This window comes from Micropterus dolomieu, linkage group LG20 (genome assembly GCF_021292245.1).
Source record: "Micropterus dolomieu isolate WLL.071019.BEF.003 ecotype Adirondacks linkage group LG20, ASM2129224v1, whole genome shotgun sequence".
NCBI lineage: Eukaryota > Metazoa > Chordata > Actinopteri > Centrarchiformes > Centrarchidae > Micropterus > Micropterus dolomieu.
In genome coordinates, this window is record NC_060169.1 from 17,512,734 (window position 1) to 17,534,167 (window position 21,434).

Sequence of the window (21,434 nt, forward strand, 5' to 3'; positions counted from 1 at the left end):
TTAAGACTGTGTGGCTGTGGTTTGACCAGATTTGAGTGACGGGCCTGGCAACTTGAGCAAACAACCTCACAAATGTCATTACGTTTTCTTTCAAATATTGCTAAATTACGATTGGTACATGGAAGTATGCAACCTCACCTTTTTCCACCTGTGCCTAGGCCAGGTGGAAAAACGTAAGAAAAGCACAGATAAAACATTACAGACAAAAATCCCAGAAAAAGAACAGTTTAAAAACAATAATGAAGAAATTGAATTTTCCATTTATCATTTCTGTAAAAAAAAAAAAAAAAGACAGATCACAGTACACAGTCCAGTGTGTCATGCTAGTTTTGCTCTCGCCCAACTCCCAGGAAATTCCAAGAACAGGAGTGTCCACCGTCGCCAGAACCTACAAGAAAAGAAAAGGACAAGAGCGGCTGCCATTGTGTGATCGTCTGAGTCGGCCTTATCACTGTAACTCATGCAGCTGCTCTCTACCACCCCACCCACTCTGCCTGACATCACATCCTCAGTGGATGACTGACCGCTGCCTTCTCCACGTGCATGACTTCAGACAGCCTTTTCTGAGATACTTTGACCAGGAACTGCTGTCCCCAGGACATCACTATGGACAACTGACAATGCCAAATTTTAACACCACTCTACCTTCAGCTGTAATTTAATTAACACGAGAGAGTCCCAACACTAAACATTGCCTTCTAAATCAGCCTGACAAATTAATGTTTTGTACTCTGAAGGACTTCTCTTGCCTTGTAGTGAAATTTGTACTTGCTACCGAGATTGAATGAAAACTATATATCCAGAATGTTAATGACTTTCTTTAATGTCCGGTGTCTGACCAGAGCAGAGAGATTATCTTATGAAGCTTCGTGTATTTTGTGCCATATCCACCTTTACTCCCATGTGCTAATCTGCTACTGTACATATGTGACATTTGTTGTGATTTTCAAAGTGTATTTCTAATGACTTATTAAATCACCACAGTACAGTGTGTGAGGTTGAGTTTGGTTTTACATATATGAAAGTGAATATATAAGTATGTATATAAATATAATGCCTAGACAGCCCTTAAAGCTACAATGATAGAAGTTTTTGGCATTCTGCAGTGGATTCTTAACTTTGTCTGTGGTTTCTGCTTTCATCTCAATTGCCAAATATGGAGTGTCTACTGTATTTTATTTTTTGAAAGTCTTATAGATTGAAGGATTCTTATCCAACGCCATCTCCTCAGTGTACTGAAAGTAGCAAATTTGCCTGAATTTCTTTCCTCAAAGGTGGCGGTTCAGTCAAAATTGGACATCATACTTTGTTTCAGATTTTCTGAGAGGCAGTAGATACATTTATTGGTAGAACATTGTGTACATTTGAAAACTAACATGATTTCAGATAAAAACACTGAACATTGTATCCTCTTTATTCATCTTTTGACAAGTAATGTTAACAAATAATGTTGAAGCTTTCAGAGCTCGGTTCAGTTCAGATCATTCCAATGTGATGCATATCTTCTGTCAAACATTATAGTCTACAATATAGTTCAGATAACTGTAATATCATTCCAATAACACAGTGGCAATGTACTTGTTGTGTCCTTGAATTATTCTGTTACATACCCCCCAAAGGTCTGTCAATTGGAACCCCAGGAAAAGTGGAAGCATTGAGATACATGTCGTAAAAAAAAAAAAGTTCTCCAGTGGGACGTGAACTCACCGGACCTGCCACCTGTGGAGCTGTCATCACCACAGACACAAAATAATTTTCTGCCTTCCCTTTCCTCTTCTGTACTTCTGTTTAGGCATACAAATGAAGTACTGCAGTTTATTTTTCATATCATCATCTTGTAATATAAACAACAAGAAAATCAGATGATGGAAGTGATGGACTTAAATGTTTCTACTCTACTTTTATACATTATTTTCTTATCAAACTAGTTGACAAGTATTTTTATATGTTTATAAGTGAATACAAGTTCACAGCACAGCTGTGTATATATGTAAAGAGGAATATTTAATTTGAAAAAAAATATTGATTATGTTAAACTGAAGATGACTGTTGGCCCAAATTTGCATAATTGGATTCTTCACCCAGATGTGACGAAGAATGTTTTTTCTTATTGTGGCTAAGTAATGGAGAATATATTTATGTTGAGGTGTTCACCACCAGCTCAGAGTGTAAAATGCCAGATCAGGTGGGAGAAGGTTTTTAGAAATGATTCTGCTCTTGACATAGGAGCTTTAAACAAATGAATTATTATAATCACTGAGATTTGAAATACTCACTTCCCATTTTATTGCAAATCCTAGTGTATGTCCAAATCATACTGTTTTTTTTCCTTCCTTTTTCTTCCATATCATATCAGTGTCTTTTTGCCCTGTGTGTAGCTTTTGGTGCTAAAATAAAATCTGTCATTGAGCCAGATGGGGTAGAGAATCTTTCTTTTATATTCAAAAAGCTGCACAGGCCTGAACCTTACATACTGAGCCCGGTGTCAGTGATATTTAATCCTTCAGTCAATCCTGTGATGCAGTACCCCCCATCCTCCAACTGGTGTCACATCACCAATATCACCACTTGTATCTCAGGACTTTCTGAAATACTGGATTTGATTAGATTTTTGCACCATCTCTTTACAATCCTGTTGGTTAGTCCAGATCTGCATCTGCATCTTTGTTTGACTTTAGTTTGAGCTGCACATAAACTTTTTGTTTCTGTCTGGGTTATGTCTGTTTTCTCTTTGTTTTGGGACCACATTTATTGGAATTTCTGAATTCCCAACAGTCTTTTGGCCTTTAGTATAGGTCTGCTATATAGGAGAAATACACATTTTAGGGGGCAATGAATTGTGTACAAAGATCTGGCCAGACCATCAAACTACCTACCTACATTCTTCTTCCAAATTAGAGTCTTTGAGAGCAAAAGTAGGCGCTGAAACAAATAAATAAATAAAATATATATATATATATATATATAGACGTCGCCGGGTCAACAAGGTCCGCGTCAGGTGGGCTACTGGAAGAAGACATTCAGGGACTAGAGCAGAAAATATGGATCTGATGCAATGCTACTATACAAGCAATCCCGGTGAGAGAGGTTATATGCAGAAAAAACTCCGAGCTCAGTGTTCTAACATCCGCAAACTGCAACTGCTATCACAACTAGAGATTGACGAAGTACAACAAATATGCTACGGCAAGGGGGAGCCAAGACGACAGGTGAGACTGTACACCAAGCATAGCGAGGGAGGCCGAGGGCTAGTGAGTGTCAAGACCATTGTCCAGGATGAAATGACAAAGATCCTGGAGTACATCAGGAAGATGGCCCCCAAAGATGAAGGGCTTAGTCAATACCTCAGGCATCAGAAAGGATAAGGAAAACGAAGAACCCTCATGGAGAAACTTTCCATGAGTTAGGGTTAGGGGTTAGGGTTTCATCCCCAGGAGCTAAATGGTAAAATCATATCAGAATGCTTAATAATACCCCAAAGTGTGTACATTCATGACATCAGCCCAATATTGCTGTGAGTGCTTATAAAGAGAAAAATATACATTCTTCTATGGCTATAGAATAACATGAAAAACTAATTCACGGCTCTCAAGAGCTGTTAATAAAAAAACTCTTAGCATCTACTGGCTCACATGCCTTCCTCAGGGTGTGCTGACACACTATGAACCCACACCAATAAGCAGTCTAATTCACACACTTGCATGGGAAACCAATACATGTAAACACATACCTACCACAAGGGGGTTGTTTTGACTCAGAAAATGTAATTTAATGCTTGAACCACTAGGGGTTAAAATGTAAACCACATAACATGGAGACAAATAGATGGGTGACATTAAAAGAACATGCAACGTAAACATTTATAGTGAGGTGTTTGGGGACCATCATTAGTGCTCCTTGAAATAGTTTATACTAGTCTCTACTGAAGGGATGAACACCATTCTTCCAAAATATATTCCCCCTTTTGTGTTTTGAGCACAGTGGGGTAGAGCATGTCTCATGGGTGTTCAGTTGGGGTTAGATCTGCTGTTGAAGTCTGTAGCAAAACATGCATCATTTTTTACCAAATGATTAATAGTAAATCCTGTCTGACTAAATCTGCCTAATTTACTTTTGATTGTAGGCAAAAGTCTCAAACTCACTGTGATGGTTCAATAAAAACATCACGTAGGGCATCATCACTCTGAGCAATGTTCAATTTCTCCCTTACAATATGGGTAATGTCCATTGTGCTTGTGAAAATAGGGCTCATCTATATGTTCCTGTCTTTTCTCTGACTCATTCCTGTGCAGAGCCGTGCTTTGATTGCTTTGTGATTGATTTTGCATTTAGAAAGAAGACCATGCGCATTTGCAACTACTGCACATGCCCACATTGTGTAAACACCTGGTCATTCGTGCATACATAGTGCTGTACCAGTGCAACCATGAGTGTAAAGATATCATCTGGACTTTAGAATGAAACATTGTGCAATCTCAATGCACTCATCATTTCAATCAAAAAGATTTATAATTTTTCATCATTAGTATATATGTCACAGTGTATTTTGTAAGCATAGAGATTTTGTGGTGGTATCTTATAATTTGACTTCAAATCATAGTGACATCTGTGATGTTTGCACCTTCAAAAAAGTGAACATGGAAAAAAACCCTCTTCATTAGTGAGACTTTGGTGTCCTCCAATCCTGGCTGTGGTAATGACAGAATAATTACCAGAGGAATGAGGTAAGCATGGGATGGTTGAAGGACCTCCACAGCTCCAATTTCCTTAATGTTAATTTGTTGGCTTAAATGAAAGATATTAGATCGCACATACTGGGGTTCAAAGAGTACTATAATGGCAGCTCTAGATGTTTTCCTGTATGTCCTTTGTCCTCATTTCTGCATTCCCTCTCTGAATTGGTGCACCTAAAGATAGGTTGTTTAAAAGAATCTCCATTTTTGCACAAAATTACTGTTGTGCAGACATGCAATTAAGGACCTTAGAGAAACTGCAGTCTTGACCTGCAAGCAATAAGCCATGAGCTGTGTGTGTGTGTGTGTGCCTGTGTGTGTGTGTGAAAAATATCAAAGTTAGGCCTATCCTGTTCTAATTTGCATTAAATGGCATCCATGGCAACTTAATTCTTCAGAGAACACATATCCACATACAGTAGGCTATTTCCAAAGAATAGAACAGTGTATATGGGCTATAGCATAGCTGCCTCCTATATGTAGGCTATTGATCAGCAAATGAGTGAAACGGTTCAGTGTTTGCTGTTGGCTATTAAGCAGTCATGGCATACCAATAACCAAAATGAAGAAATCACGGTTTCATCCATTAATGTGGGCTGTTTTATTAGACTAAAGTCTGTCCGAGGCTACTGACACTGAAGACACAGTCAGGGATTTTGTCAGTAAAATTAATCACCGTTGTGGGTCCGCGTGAATGAAAATAAATCATCATCGGAGCGTGCACCGTGAGATCGCGCTCCCCTTTCTGTAGTGGTATAATCCATAGGAGAGCTTCTGGCTCTGCACAGCCTCTCTGCCCATTCACTTAACGACGATTCCTTCTAGTTCATATATGCATTAGTGAGGAAGGGGAGAGGAGCGTTTACGATTTTGATTTTGCCGTATCTCCACCCAGTCCAGGTCCATCCAGCTCGCCGGAGTCATGGAGGGAGTCAGCAGCAACAGGAGCATGTCTTACAGTAGATGGAGTTATGACAGGTAAGCGAGCTTTCCCATTTTGACAAGTCCACCTAGTTGTCACCTTAGTCTATTCCGTTTCGTTTGTATTTTTATAAAGGCCGATACTGTAAATCTTGAGGCTACCGCTTGGTGGGAACCCCCTGCGCAATTAATTGACAGGTGCAGCATATTTGGAAATGAGAGATGCGATGTTTGTGTATAAAGTAGCCTAAGCCTCATACTTTGTTTGCTGCCAGATTTATGGGATGTACGCTTCACTAGCTATCTATATGTCTATGTGTATTCACAAATCTCCTACCGTCCTAGATAGCCCACCATCACCAAAACATTCCCACAGGAGATGGGTGTTGATGTTACTCATGGTACTTACTATGCTATTTTTAGTCTGTTACTGCAATTTCATAATACTCAGTCTATCTATCAATCAATCTATCTATCTATCTATCTATTGACACCACTTTTATACTAAAAGTTTTATGTTTTTATAGGCTATACCAGCTAAAGTGCTTCAATCCCAGAGCTGGAAGTTGACAGGCTATGTCTTGGTGGGGGAGACTGTGATCAAGCCCTCACTTTTGGTACAAATTCAAACAGGCATGTGGAGTATGAACACAGAGGGCAAATCAATTAAAAACACCTTGTAGAGCCATGGTGGTCCCCAGCTTGACAACAGCTGCATTTTTGAACAGCCTACTACTTTTCTGAAGGAATTAAAAATATGAGCAAGTGGATGATTGTTGATTGTTTTGATTGTTATTTATGACACATTTGTATTTCTTGAAATAAGTATACTCTAAATGAACAAAATGTCCATTTTGTGTGTGTGTGTGATGTCAATAACATAATGTCACACGTAAGTGTGAATGAGTCGGTCACTTTGAATGGCCATGACTAGTGAATATGAGTCCAACATAGAGGAAACACACTGTACAGATAATCATGTTAGTAGTATCCATCCATCCATCGTCAACCGCTTATCCTGCGTACAGGGTCGCGGGGGGCTGGAGCCAATCCCAGCTGACATCGGGCGAAAGGCGGGGTACACCCTGGACAGGTTGCCAGTCCATCGCAGGGCCAATATTAGTAGTATAAATATAGTCAAAATATATGCGTAATACACGTCACACACAGACTGTACACAGATTCGTTCCCCTGAGTGTCGCCACCAGTCAACAGTATTACAAATATCTCCAGGAATACTTTCTAGCCAACACACATCGAACCATACAGTTCTTTATGGGTTAACCATTTCCTCCTTAGTCATACCCATCCCAGTAATTTGGAATACAGTGAATGGTTGGACATACTGTTGCTGTATCACGAAGCACCAGAGGCACAGTAAAGGAGGTTTTACCATGACAGCGCAGTATATGTTGGCTCAGATAGTATAATTGGTATTCTGAATCTGTGCTTGGACATCTCGAGAGACTCCTGCCAGAGCCAATGGTCTCTCAGCCTCCTAAGATTTCTCACAGAGCTGTGAAATAATGTCTTCTGTGTGCTACCACCTATTGAGGGGCCAGCGTCTATGCAATTAAAGGAGGAACATTGTTTGCTTTTGCAGCAATGTCATATGATGTTACTTAAGCTTTAGTTTTAGGGATTCACTTCCCAATAGCCTACTTCTTTTCCACATCAACAGATTGTTATTTGTGTGAAAATAAGCAGCATCTCTGCTAATGTACCGCATACTGGAGTAGATTAAGTTAGAATTTACCGTTGCAATAGATTGCTAACCCCAGCTAACCAAAATCCATAGTAAACTGTCATGTTAATGTGACACCTTTTTGCAGGACATTAGCACCACGGGTCAAATTTAGGTCACTGGAACATACCTTTATCTCAATGAATAAAGAGTCACGATTCCTTACGAAAACCTTCACGAAATACAATGCAGTTGTGACTCATTTTCAGTCAGGCTAGAAGCTCAGTAAACCTGAAGGCCACCTCTGTTAAATCAGTGCAGATCTTGTTTGTTGTTTTTTCTTGTCTCTAGACTTTGGCAGCCAATTTGTAATATGTAGGAACATAAAGGGATTTGCACATCTTGTCAGAGCAGTTATGTCTCCGGTGGTGTGCACAGACTCTCTAAGGGCCAGGGGTGAAAATTTAAAAATGACATCTCTTCCCTTCACTTGAGTTAGAGGGTGAATAAATACATGCTGGAATATAGACATGCACAATACTTGTTTATTGCAGTTTTATTTCTATACTGTATGATCTGCAGATAATTATGTAACATGAATAAGCCGATTAATACTCAAAGACTCACCTACAGTTTTGAGTATTGTAATGTCTTACCGTTGTGTTTTTGCAGGCATTGTAATTCATGGTAGAGCCTGTTTGTACTTGGACCTACAGTATGTATAATCACACTGTGTCCTGGCACCCACTCAGTCAACACTGTATCCTAGAGATGGAAGGACAAGGTGGGCTGACAAGATGCAATTCAGAGCCTAAGGAGCTCAGAGCATAATCTCATGTTTTTAAAGAAAAAGGTCAGCTTGAATTGCCTTGTGTATGTTGTGTTCCCCCATCAAACTGCACAGGATAAATGGGTACAGAAAAATAGGAAGCAGTGAGGATTATAAACATTGTGTTTCCCCTTAACTTCTCATTCTTCATTATCGGACGTGATGATTATCTGAAAATACCCCCTGAAAGCAATTACTGTGGGGTTTAAAAGAAATTATAATTAACTAACCATTCATTAATTTTTAAAATCTATGCTCAACTGCAGTTGATAGAAGAGATGTAATTTCATGTCAAATGGAGAGAAAAAAAAAGAGCAAGTCTACTTTTGATTTCTCACAAAAGCTCAAGGTTAGTATTAATGCCAGTCCAGCTTGGGCCATACACAGTGGCCTTTTTATTTTATCTTTCACTTTGTCATTCTGTTTTGGCACTCTTTACACCATAAGCTGCGATTTTTCCCGCCCAGAGACTGAAAACGCCAGTCTCGTGTAAAGTACATGTGTATTAACCTGTATTTATGTTGGTTTTGCTTTCATAGAATATTGTATTGTTTTTTGCTTCTGAATAACTGCTATGCGTGAATGTGGTTTCAGATCAGATTAGATGGGTTGATCTGATGTGTGTTCATGTTTGTTCAGCTCATGATGCAAGTGTGAATTGGCCACGGCAAGAGCTATTGACAGTCAGTACTGAAAGTGTCTCTATATGCACTGTCTATTGCCTTATGGAAGTTGTAACCTGCTAAAAAGTATGTTGTCATTCATTTCTAGTAAATGTGGAATAATGCTATTTAAAAGTTGAACCCAGTCCCAAGTACAAGATTTGTGAAAGACTCTCCTCCACAAGTGTATTTCACTTCACATAACACTGGTTGACAGCTACATTCCAAGTCACACACACTGTGAGCTCCTGAATTGGGAATCCATTGTCTGTTTGGGGCCATTGTGGGTGGCTTTAAAAATGAATCGCCAAAGACCCATGTACCTTTGTTGGAAAATGCACACAACCAAACAAAAGGTTTGGGATTTATTCATCAGTGTCCAGCCAAGTAGACTGTTACTTCCATTATAAAAAGAAAGTAAAAATTGTGCTGATCAAAAAAATAAATGAAAACATCATGATGAGAGTGGGCCAGAGGTAGTGTGGAGAGAAAAAGTTGAATGTGGTTGTCGTGACAGTCTAATCTGATGTGAATTTGTAGAGATATTTTTCTCTGAACCAAAGTATTAATTAGACACACAAACCGACGGATTGACAGCACAACACACAACCATCCTTAAGCGGTGCTATTTATGGGGAAATTTTGTGTTAAATGTGTGTTTTACCAACAACGGTATGTTGTTATTCAGCCAGTGCTGCAAAATTCATAATCCACAAATGCCCAAGAGTAAGATGTCTCCTCTCTTAGCAAACAGAGTTTCTGCCCTTAACTGTCTCACTAGGTACATCTTTAAACCCTTGTCAGTTATTCAGACTGAATGTACTATCTTAAAGTGAACTGAATAAGGAACATACAGCCGATACAATATATTCTATATTTAAAGTACAGTATTTTGGCTGTAATTCTTCATATTCCTCCCCGTCTTCGGAAATGTACAGCATGGGGTCAGCAACAAGTTGGATGGCAATCACTTTGTTTAGTGCTGTGCCTTTGCCAGTAGAAAAATGTAAGTTTTGTATTGCAGAGGTAACTATTGCACAGTATTATGGAGAGAGATGATCCCTGGAAAAGCAGGCTTGATACAGTTCTCCATGGCTACTACAGTACAGTGCAAGAGAGCATCTGAAGTGACAGCTGTGTCTGTGTGTCAGAACGTCCACTCCGCCTACAGTGAGAGCCTGCCCACCAACCATGCCATGCATGATAGATTTTAGAGGTTTCACCTCCCTGGCGTGACACATATACTGTAGCATCTTTAGAAGTTACCATTTGCAAAAAATTTACTACGGCTTCATATATAACAGCTTTGTGATAAAGCTATACTTCAACTGTATTGTTGATATGACATGCTTGTGGAATATTTCATATTTGCAAACTGTTAACCTGGACGGAAAATGCAGTTTCCTACCCCTCACTGTTTCTGCCGTTGTGGCCTGTCATGTTGTACTCGTCAGAACTCCTAATTCTCTATCACATCAATCCCCCTGCTACACTGCTGTTATTATGCAGTTCATAGCTTAGTCACTGTCCACCTGTTTCTGTAGTAACCACCAACAAACAACCAAACAAAGCCTTCAGGCTTTTGTCTATGCTGCTACACCTCTTGTTTTTGCCTGCAGCAGTTAGCAAATGCCTGAGATGATTTGTAGCTGTGGCAGAAACTGTTGTGAAACATTTTGTGATGTTAAACTTGACGGATTTAAAAATCTCTGACCAGGTCAATGCCTTATTCCTCTCTATGTGTCTTCTTGTAGCGTGCTGGGTAAGCTAATTGCAAAAAACAAATGTCAGATGTTATGTTTACTGGTTGAGAAATTTTCTTTGGTCATCATTAGTGGCCCTAAGGCAGGAGTTGGCATTTACTGTACACATATTTTCACCTTTTCACATAAAAATAAACCTGTCACAAACATCTTCCACGAAAAAGTTCATTTAAAACAAACAGGATTACAATGAATTTACTGCCTGTTAATGGTAAGCTCCTGTACAGCTTTTTCTTCTATAACAATACAGATAATGGCCAGAACTGCAACTGAATGTATTACACCAACCAGGTCGATTTTATTTAAGGTAACAAAACCCAGACACACACAAAAGTACAGCCTGAGACAACAGAACACAACAGACCTAATGTCAGATTTTATACAGATTTTGTAATGCCATCGTGTAATAACTTAATAACAAAGTCATAGCGTAGCCTCTTAACATACACTTACATTTTGGTCACAACTGTTTTTGAGATGTTACTTATTTTACTGGGAACAGCAATAAAACCAGACAACATAGTGAATATGGTGGACAGATAGGGGAGAGTTTAGTGAGCAGATATGAGGTAAGGAAGGAATGGTTGTGGGTACTTCAGGATCCACTGAGGCGAAGCTCAAAGATTTTTCAGGTGGAGATCAGACACAGTTTGTGAGGTTGCTGTGGCAGAAAAGCAGCCAGCCTGTCAATCCAATCCTTCCTCTCCAGAGGATAGGGACTGACATCAGGTGCAAAGGTGGAAAAGCTTCCTCTCTGACCGTCTCCCCATGTGTTTTTGGCTGTTGCTATGGGGGAGTGATTGGTGATTGGTGATTGGTGCCTGCTGCGGTGGTGATGCTGGTAGGTCATGAGCTTTGAACGAAAAGGTGCCTTATGAGACAGAGACAGGAACTGGCAATTTTGGAGTTCAGGTGATTTATAGAAGAGGTGCTAATTCCATTTGCTGGCAAATGTGAGTACACATTGTACACACGCAGACAGTTTGGTTGTGCTAACCATCAATGGAAAAGCTATTAATGCAAGCATTTTGTAGGTAAAGAAATCAAAACAAAATAGCGAGGTAAAAATAGTCATTCTAAAAAATGACTATATATGTATTCCCTAAAATGATTCATATGTTTGTTTTGTTGTTTAGCTGGCAAGGTTCCTATAATTATTCAAATAAAGGAGCAGTTAGCTAATGTGATTACAGTACCTCTGACTAGAGAACAGCCCCCAAGGCTGTAATACTACTGAAGGAATCTTTCCCTCCCAGAAATAAATCTTAAATGCCTACTTTGGAAATCATTAAATATATTAAATGCCAGTCGGTGTCAGTAGAAACTTAGAAACTCTAATGTGCATAATAAAGTCCTTCATTATCAAATCTGCACTGGCTAAAGTTAAATAAATTTTTTATCAAATGCTACCACTAAAGGTAATCTTTTTGTCAGCTTGGCATTTCTGACCAAAACAAATCCTCTATTTTTAAACTTTTAAAGGCAGTTTCATGAGAGGAACATCGCCTTCATTTATAAATCATTATCACTGTACGAGTGGCATGACGGTGTTTCTAGCCTCCTCACTTTGATGCCTTTGCTCTTATTAAAACAGGAGAGGTTGTTGGTTCTTCTTCACATCAAAGTGGATTTGTGTTGAATTACCCTTTTAACAGCAGGTGTGCCTTCGAAGAAGGACTGTGGAGCAGCATAACAACCCAGCTGTGCTCTTAGCCCTTATAGACGGCTACTCCAAGAAAAAACCCCATCAAGAAGTGATGGCAAATATTGCAGAATGGTCCCTCTTTAAATGAGTACCTTGAGTTGATGAGAACCATTTGCCTTTCGCTGGCATTTACCAAGCAGAACAGAGCTGGCCAGATTTAATTCCATATTATAAATCCAATGTGTAATAAGAGAGCAATCATAGAGCAAATAAATGTTCATTTTCTGTGTGTGTGTGGTGCTCCATGAGCAGTTCTATTATTTTCTCACTCAGATGTTTTCGCATGATTTTTTCTCAATATGCCAGAAGTTCCTGCTCAGTGATATATCTTGTATAGAGTCTTATATTTAAAAAATGTACGTCCAGTCTGCACAGCAGCCTCCTGCAGCTGAAGCAACTTGATGTGTATCAGATACACTGGAATGGATTAGTGTCACAGGCATATCTGTAAAGGTGGTACTGCCGTAAACACACAGTGTCGTGGGATTAGCCCATATCCTGGAAAGTAGGATGCACACTCACGGACACACGCACCATAGCCACTTCCATTAATAACTGTGTCAAGCTGGCTTGTGTTGTTGTGTTAGCGGAGCATGATTTCACATTGTTATCATTACTTCTGTTTGTTAATGTCAGGAGGCCTTAAAAGCCTTGAAAATTTTTCTATTGTTGGTTATAGTATAACAAAGCACACCAAATGTATTTTAAAATCAGACACTGATTAACATGGTGACTTATTGTTAAAAGTGTTTAGCATGGAAATCCAACTGTTTTCACATATTTTTCCTCTGCTGCACTTGCGCTTAAGAAGCTTAAAGGACTTCTTCTTGGCTTATAAAAAGGGGGTTCCTGAGGGAAGTTGCCAAGTGTCGAAGATTTAGAGGGGTGTTGATTTGATTGCCAACAAGCAATGCTGTCTTAAATTGCCTGTTAAATAAATAACTTGTCTAAAATGTGTCCTGTAATTAAATTTATAAGTATAAGTTCCTGTAAGATAACTGATTAGCAAACACTCATAAAAGTCTCTTAGTAGGACCTAGCTGATAAAAGAGGAGTCTGGGATTCCTGGGCGTCAGTTGTGGTCATACCTTTAAACAGAGAAAAGTCAACTGGGAGCCATGATGGCCCAAGAGTTAATGGGGATTGCCTAGTGCAGAGCTGAGTCTAGTCTTAGTTTTTCATAGTTTTGACATTTTGTTATTTCTTCTTATTTTATTTTGGTTTGGTTTTACAGCCCACAACTTTACTGCTTTGACTCACTCTCACTGCTCTCTCATCAACCCTGTTCCTAGCCAGAATGTTTGGTAATGGTAGCATGTTCACATAACATAAAGTATGTCTTCTTCTCCTTCTTCTTCAAATACAGGATATATATCTTAATAATATTCAAAAATCTGTACTATAAATTACAAGTGACAGATCTATTTGACCTCCTATGAGCAAATACATAGCCTCAGTTTGTCAGGTGAAATGTTTGAAAATCTCTGTTGAAACATGTTGAAACATGAAAGGGCTCTCTGGACACCACAGGAGAGTTTGCATACTACTAGTCTTCTGTCAAATCGCTCTTTAAAGTTAGTTTTTATTGGCTCTGGTAAAATGTCTTTAATCTTTTTGCTGTGGATTTGACCCTTTTTTATTTTAAGGGTTTTATATGTTTTATTAAAGGAAAATTCTGTTCCTTCTTACTATTCTTTTGTCATCTCCATTCTCTCCTCCATAGCTCTGTAAAACTGGTGGATGAGTGAGGGATATGCCTCTGGAACTGGTTGCTATGGTGAAATATCATGACGTAAAATTGAGAAGTGGCATTAAGATTTTGAGAAAAAAGCTTGTGTTTGTGTGTGGAGTGTGTAATTATGTATCTACCCCATGAGCAATGACTGCAATTGTGAACACAGCCCTTCATCACATGGGAGAGAATGAACGTCACACTGTTGTCCCGCTGTGTCTGAATGATGGTACTCCAGGATTGTAGTGTTTTCTGCTACTCTGTATTGAATATACTGATTAATGATGTATATATATATTTTCATATAGTCATGGTTACAGTAATAGTGAGATGGAGAAAAAAAAATAAAGGAAAAATAAAAAAAGGAAAGTATCTAAAGAACACTTTGATGTGTACTTTCTGCAGAGATACAGAATTTTTGTTTGTGCACAAATTTCACATGTATGGAGATTCCAACTGTATAATATTAAATCAATCAATCAATAAATCAGTATAGAGACACAAAGGTGTCCGGTGCAGGGATTGTGGTGAAGACAGGGAGAAAGTGGAGGGCAGCTGATGCTGTCATGCAGGCAGAAGCTCGGCTGAAGCACAAGGCGCTTCTGGGGAGTGTGGCACAGGGCAGGGCTGGACTCGGGAGAATGGCATTACCCCGGTACGACACTGCAAGCGGGAAGGAGAGGCAGATGTTGGTGCAGCAAGAGGTGCGCGCTTCAGTCGAAATGCTAACAAAGCGGCTAGGACGATAGTGTTTGTGAAGGGGGGAGAGCGGCCAAGGAAACTTAAGAGCTGCTCTGTTGGTTTGCTTGCCACGGCACGAGACTGAGTGATGACTGTTGACCTGGAGAGGCAACTAAGAATTCCACCACATATCGCAGAGTCAACGTTGAGACCAGACATCATCTTGGTCTCTGAGGCCACAAGACAGCTCGTCTTACTGGAGCTGACTGTGCCCTGGGAGGAGAGGATGGAGGAGGCATAAGAGAGGAAGAGTGCGAAGTACCAGGAGCTGGGGGAGGACTGCCGCAGGAATGGGTGGAGGACCTGGTGTATGCCAGTGGAGGTGGGCAGCCAGGGGGTTGCAGGTCATTTCCTCAGTAAGGCCTATGGAACCCTGGGCATTACGGGGGCACGGAGAAGGAGAGCCATTAACAACAACATAGAGGTGGTGGACAGAGCATCCAGATGGCTCTGGCTGAAAAGGGGTGACAAGTGGGGCCAGTAGAATGCCACTCGGACACATGCTGAGGTCTGATGAACCTCGGTCGGGTCGCCTGGGTGAGGGTGTCTGTTGCAAGACCCGAAACACCCAATGACTCCAGGATACAACACTGATGATGTGTCTGAGTGTTTGCATCGAGAGATGTGTGATAAACCGTATACAATAAATAATCATATGAATAAATACAGACAAAATATTTAACCATAATTTTTTTGTCCTACTCATTGTAATGTTATGAAATTATGTCATATTACAATAATTATATTATTATACTACACAAGAATATTTTTGTTTGTTTTGTTTTTAATTTCATAACACATTTTTCCCCCAAATCACTCAAGACAAACAAACAAGCAAGAGGCAGTTATGTGATTGGCTGTTTGTTGAGTTGGACAAAAGCAAAAGCCAATCACATAGTCCTGTCCTGTTTTTCCAGATTATTTCTCTTATTTATTTATTTAAAAATGCACTAATTACTAAATGCATCAAATCATTGTATCACTGGACACTGTTTTCAAAAGCAATGTGTTAATTTACACAATGTTATCATAATTGCACAATTGTCATGTTGATATTTAACTCATTCATATGATCTAATGTGATTTTATTTGATAGTATTGGCAACAGTCAATCTTGCTTAAAGTATGCTAATATTACAATTATCAATTTTATAATTTACAATTTCAGATGCTTTTTCTTAATCCACACTGGGCTCTCAGTTATAATACTGGTGAACTGGTGGGACCATAAACCGTATTGCGATATATGTGATTAATAGATAACTGAAGGATTACTGTGGAAAGAGTAACTGGCCGTCTTAAAGACTTAAACAGGTGCTGAGCAGCCACTGGGAAACATTGTAAGGAACAGTTTGGCAACCAGCCATATAATTTAGCTCCGTTATATGATCATCAGTAATATATTAATTTGTATGCACCTGTCCCCACTGTGTACATTATGTTTTATCAAGATGTCTACCTGCAGGCCTTCTGAGGATCAATATGAAATTGCCTCTCTTTCTTACATACAGTGTGTGGTTCCCATTTGTTTCTTCCCTTCTTCCCTTAAATGTAAAATATCCCTCATAGTTAAAAAGGTGTCTTAATTAATAGCGAGAACAAAAACATTTAAAAATGCACAAAGAAATGTCCAGGATGCCCAGTGTTTATGTTCTGTCACTGTTTTTCTTTCGCTTTACTTCTAGTAGTTTCTCCTCTGTTGAGTCAAATTCCTAAACATTAAATGAGTTTGTCACTGTATAACTTGATAACCAAAGTCCAAAAAGAAGAGTTCAGACTGTTCTGTAATGATTCAGCGAATTAAAGATTTTTGTCACAGCCCTGGCATGACTAACAGAAACATCTATGCCTAGAAATAAATATAATATATAAATATTTATATCTATGATGTTTTTCTTTTTCTTCTTCATTCCATCAAATCAGTTTTTTTTATAACCATAATATCTCATCATGGTAATAAAAGTCAATAATTGTTAAAGAGCACTGTGAAGCATTCTGGTGGGGTTAGCTCTTCTAGATTAGAAGACAGGTATTTGCTGTGAACTCCCCTCCCAAGGTATTATTGTAGGGTTTGTGATCCTGGAAATACAAATCTTGTGCTGTTGTACAGCACCTCCATGTGTCCATTGGTCATCACTACACATTACTGCCACTGTTCAATGAGTCCCCCTTTTGGTCAAGAAGATTAAACACTGCCACTTACTGCAGCAACACATTGATGTTACTGTAAACTGCAGGCACAGCCAAATGTAAATTAATCACAGCTATGGCAAATGGCATGGGGGTGACGTGCTTGCGTTTGTAATTGTGTGTCTTTTCTTGAAGCAGATATTAAGGATTAAATAGTGTACCGGTGAGCTTTTAAATGATAATTACTCTCCACTGTTGCCATGGTCACAGGAGCAAACCAGCAGAGGAGTTGGTGTCAAAGGAGGCACCATGATCACCGCCTCCTCGCAAAGATGCTGAGTTAGGATGCAAGGGTTGCATGAATTCATACCACAGTGCTCCCTCCATCTCCCTGCTTATGTCCAGGGAATTAAAAACATTCATTAGCACTGCTCTCTCATCCATTTAGTGATCTGAGAGTCAGAATGACATGGTTAGCTTGTTCCTCCATGGAGAGGTATTTCCCCTGAACATGACTTAATAGGGAACAAGCAGATTGACTACTGATGTGCTGTGTAACTGTGTTATTTAAAGCTACAGTCCTTTTTCGTTTCCTGCTTTTATAGTAATTGCTCATCTGCATTATAGTATGTAATTACTGTGAGGTTTCCAAACCAGAGATGGTGGCAGTGAGTGTGTGGCACTGCAAAAAAACTAATTTTAGAGTTGTAGATAAAACATAAAGAAGACAGATAAGTATGAGCACAAACAGCTTAGAAACAGTGAGTCACATGAATATAATCCTCTAAAGATAGACACAGGACTCACACACTGCACTGCACCTGACAAGACGACACTCTTATTTAACATCTCTGCCTCTCTGCTGTCTTTCTGACAGCAGGGTGTGAGGTACAATGTGCATGCATCAGAGACGGGCTATTAACCTCTGAAAGGACAAATTATGCATCTGATTATTTTACTTTTCATGGTCTGTTGATGCCCTCACAATGTAATGAAAATTGACGGTGAAAAGAAAAGACTGTGCCACTGATGGTTTTGCTGTATAAAATAAATATGCCTGTAAGTGTCAGCCAAGCCAAGGAGTGTAAAATGGAGTTTTATAAAGTTATTGTACAATAGTACCTTTATATATATATATATATATACATAACATAAAATAAAATTCATGGATTGCATCTTAAACAGCTGGAAAATAAATTTTAGAAATATAAAAACATCTGTATATATAGTGGGGAAATGTGAAAGATGACTCATCAGTCCATATTGAGTTTTGTGCCTCTTATTATACCGAGCTGTGTATCTTTGTCGCTTGCTCGTGGATACGAGTGGTTTCCGAATCTGCCATGAACACCAATTTAGCAAAGCTCAAGACATATAGCCTTTGTTCAGGTTGTCACCCTGAGGGATTGATTTAAATCTTTGGCTGTTATTAAAGCAGTGTTTATCTAATGTTTAGCAAATATCAGATTAAATGTGCATCTATTTTTGTTGGTGAGCTTCAGCTTGCAACCAGCATTTCCTTTTGTCACTGCTGTTTTTGACATTTTCTGTCACAGATTTCAAGACATTTTTTGCTGCTTTTATGACACTTTAGTGGAATATGTAATATCATCCAGTCTGGATTGTGCTGTAAGGTCCAGCCTGCAAATTATTTATATACTGTAATTAGTTCTCAAATATCGAGTACATCTTTGGAACTGAAGATAAAGTAGTGTTGAATTACATGTCAATGTTGTCAGATGAAGCTATATTTCTTTTATTTGATCAGAAAGGAACAAAATGACAATAACACATGCAGAAAGGTATCCATAATGTGCAAATGTGTGTTGTTATCTTTTCTAATGATCACTTTTACAGGTAGCAGTAGCATACTGTACATGCACACACACACACACACACACACACACACACACACACACACACACACACACACACACACACACACACACACACATAAAGCTGTGCTATGGAAAGGAGGATGCAAAGGAACTTTGGTATATTGAAGCAGTCCATCTGGTTGCCTCACTGGGACACTGGGACACTGTTTCATCCAGCGTGACATTTTCTAATCCAAATCATGTTTTATGCATGCCCGCTGATGGGGCACTGGGAGATGAGATACAGGGATTTTTGTTGATACAAGGACTGTGTGTTTGTCAGTCACCCACCTGCTGATTCTTTAGCACAGTTCACGATGTGCTGTAGTCTTGAAGACACAAACTTAACATACACACAGTCTCAGGTGCGCCTAGTCTGATGTGATGCTATTACAAAAGAAGTGCTCCCCAGAAATGTTAACCCGATTATAAATTACAATTTTCCACAGTTTGTTATTTACCAGCAAATACCACATTGCTGACATTAGAGGGAATCAATAGAGGGCACACATTAGATTAAATCAATACTGGACACAAGCCAAAATACTCATTTTTCATTCTTTTCATGCATAAGCTCACACACAGTCTCTCGCTCTCTGACTCTGTGAGATTTACTTTTCACTCACAAACACATATAGTCTCTCTCTCTCTCAATCTCTCAGTCTCTCATTCTAAGATTTACAACTCCCCTTAAAATAAACATGCCTCTGTTAATGCCTCAGAGCTACCTTCAAAGGCTGGCTTTTTAGCCACCCACCACATCACTCTCAAAAAGATTTCTTTGAATATTTGTATAAAGACATTTTTCGAGGTCCCCATCTTTAAATAATGATATCATCCACTGAATTGTGGCTGGAACGTCAGACCGCTGCTGATTCATAGCGGGCCTCAGTGGGCTGTTTCTGGCTGAAAGTGGGATTTTTTAAATCAGTCAAGTCCATGTGTGTAATCATCTTTTCCGATATTGTATTTTACACGGTTGTGGTATCCTGGCACTCCAGTATGAATTGAACTATCAAATGTTATCTGATTATGAGATTCGAAAATGGTTTTTCAAGTGGACTGTCAGAAGTATAGTGTGAATATGCAATGTAATCACAGTTCTGAAAGGGTTTGAAAGCATTTGGAACTGCCATCTACTGCCAGTTAATTTGTTTTGCTGGCCACTTTCCTAAGTAAGAAGAGGAAAGAATTGTTTGCTTGCCTTTTCAAGTGCTTGTTTTTGTTATTTATTAGCAAGACTTCCCAGTATATGCACTACTAAAAATTTGTTTTGTGTTTTCCTATCCTGATACTACCTGTTACTCTCAAAGAGAAGGGCTTTTAAGTAACTAAAAGATATAAACAGTCAGGGGTGGATTGGCCATCGGGAATTTTGGGAACATATACGAGCGGCCCTCCCAACTTGGACCGATCGCTGTTTTTGCTAAAATCTGATTGGCTCAATGGCGCCGATCAAAGGAGCTTACTTTCCAGCTGGGAGTTCAATCTCAATACCTTTTGTCAGGGCTGAACTCAGCCCAGGGTTGTGTGACAAGCACAGCAAACAGAAGAAGAAGAAAAGAAAGAAAAAGGAAAAAGATGTGTGGTGCCAAAAAAATAAGATAATAATAATAGTAGATAATAATTTAGAAGAAAAAAATGTTGGCTCAAGAGGCAGCTAAATGCGCTTAATTAACCAACCTCTTCCTTGGTGGAAAGGTGCTGTGGCAGATACAGATGAGGCAGGACCCAGCGCAGGTTACTGATAAGTAATTTATTATAACCTTAGATTCTTTAAATATGCATTTATACATAGGCATAGGCCTATAGGCTATATTGTATATTTATATATATATTATAAACAACAGTTGAATGAAGAAGGAAGAGGAGGAGGAACAGGAGGAGCTGTAGAAGGACGAGGAAAAGAAGCAGAAGGAGGAGAAGGACAATGGAACCAGAAACAGTGACAGGTACAGGGTCAGTGTGCAGGGCTGGGTAGGCAATTATCCATAGATTGAATTAGAGAATGGATTATTGTTATTATTATTATTATATTTATTACTGATGTTCTTCTCATGCATATGTAATTGTACAATCAGTACAAGCAGAGTCAGGGTCCAGCACAGCGGAAGCTGAGCCAGAAATAGGCCTACTCAGAACTGAAGCTGAGGGAATTGATTTTTATGCACACACACATACACACACACACACACACACACACACACACACACACACAGCTCTATTTTATGAGACTGCATTGTAGTTTTTCATTATATTTAACTATTTTAGCGTTCTGACTGACTCAGGCTTGCCTGACCTCGTCTTGTTCAGTGCAGTGGCGCCTTGCTTATACAAACTTAAGAGGCAGGTGTCATAAAAAGTTTCTTGAAGGTCTTCGTCATAATAAAATTCACTCTATACAAGTAGAACGCTAAAATAACTGCAAAAAATCCTTCTCCGCACCCCCACACAGCGCTCGCATAATAGGCCTCTCCGTCTCAAAGTCCCAGGCTGAATTTCAGTCCCAGTACATCCCTGTAAACCCTTTATTTCTGTCCAACATCAAGTTGCACTCACTCGCAAGATGTTGTACCATCTGATATCAGTTGTCACATTCCTCTGATATGCAACTGTTTTATTTATGCATAATTAAACAAGTGAACGTTATCGAACAC

At 39.2% G+C, this 21,434-nt stretch overlaps 1 protein-coding gene across 2 annotated transcripts in view; it reads left to right on the forward strand.

Annotated features, from left to right (window-relative positions):
• rras2 (RAS related 2) overlaps positions 1-2,413 on the forward strand; it is a 29,390-nt gene extending 26,977 nt beyond the window's left edge. For both annotated transcript variants that reach the window (XM_046032598.1, XM_046032597.1), the window contains one exon: positions 351-2,413. In XM_046032598.1, coding sequence (XP_045888554.1) covers positions 351-438 — 88 coding nt within the window. In that variant the 3' untranslated portion in view covers positions 439-2,413. The remainder of the gene's footprint in view (positions 1-350) is intronic.
• Positions 2,414-21,434: the final 19,021 nt, after the last annotated feature.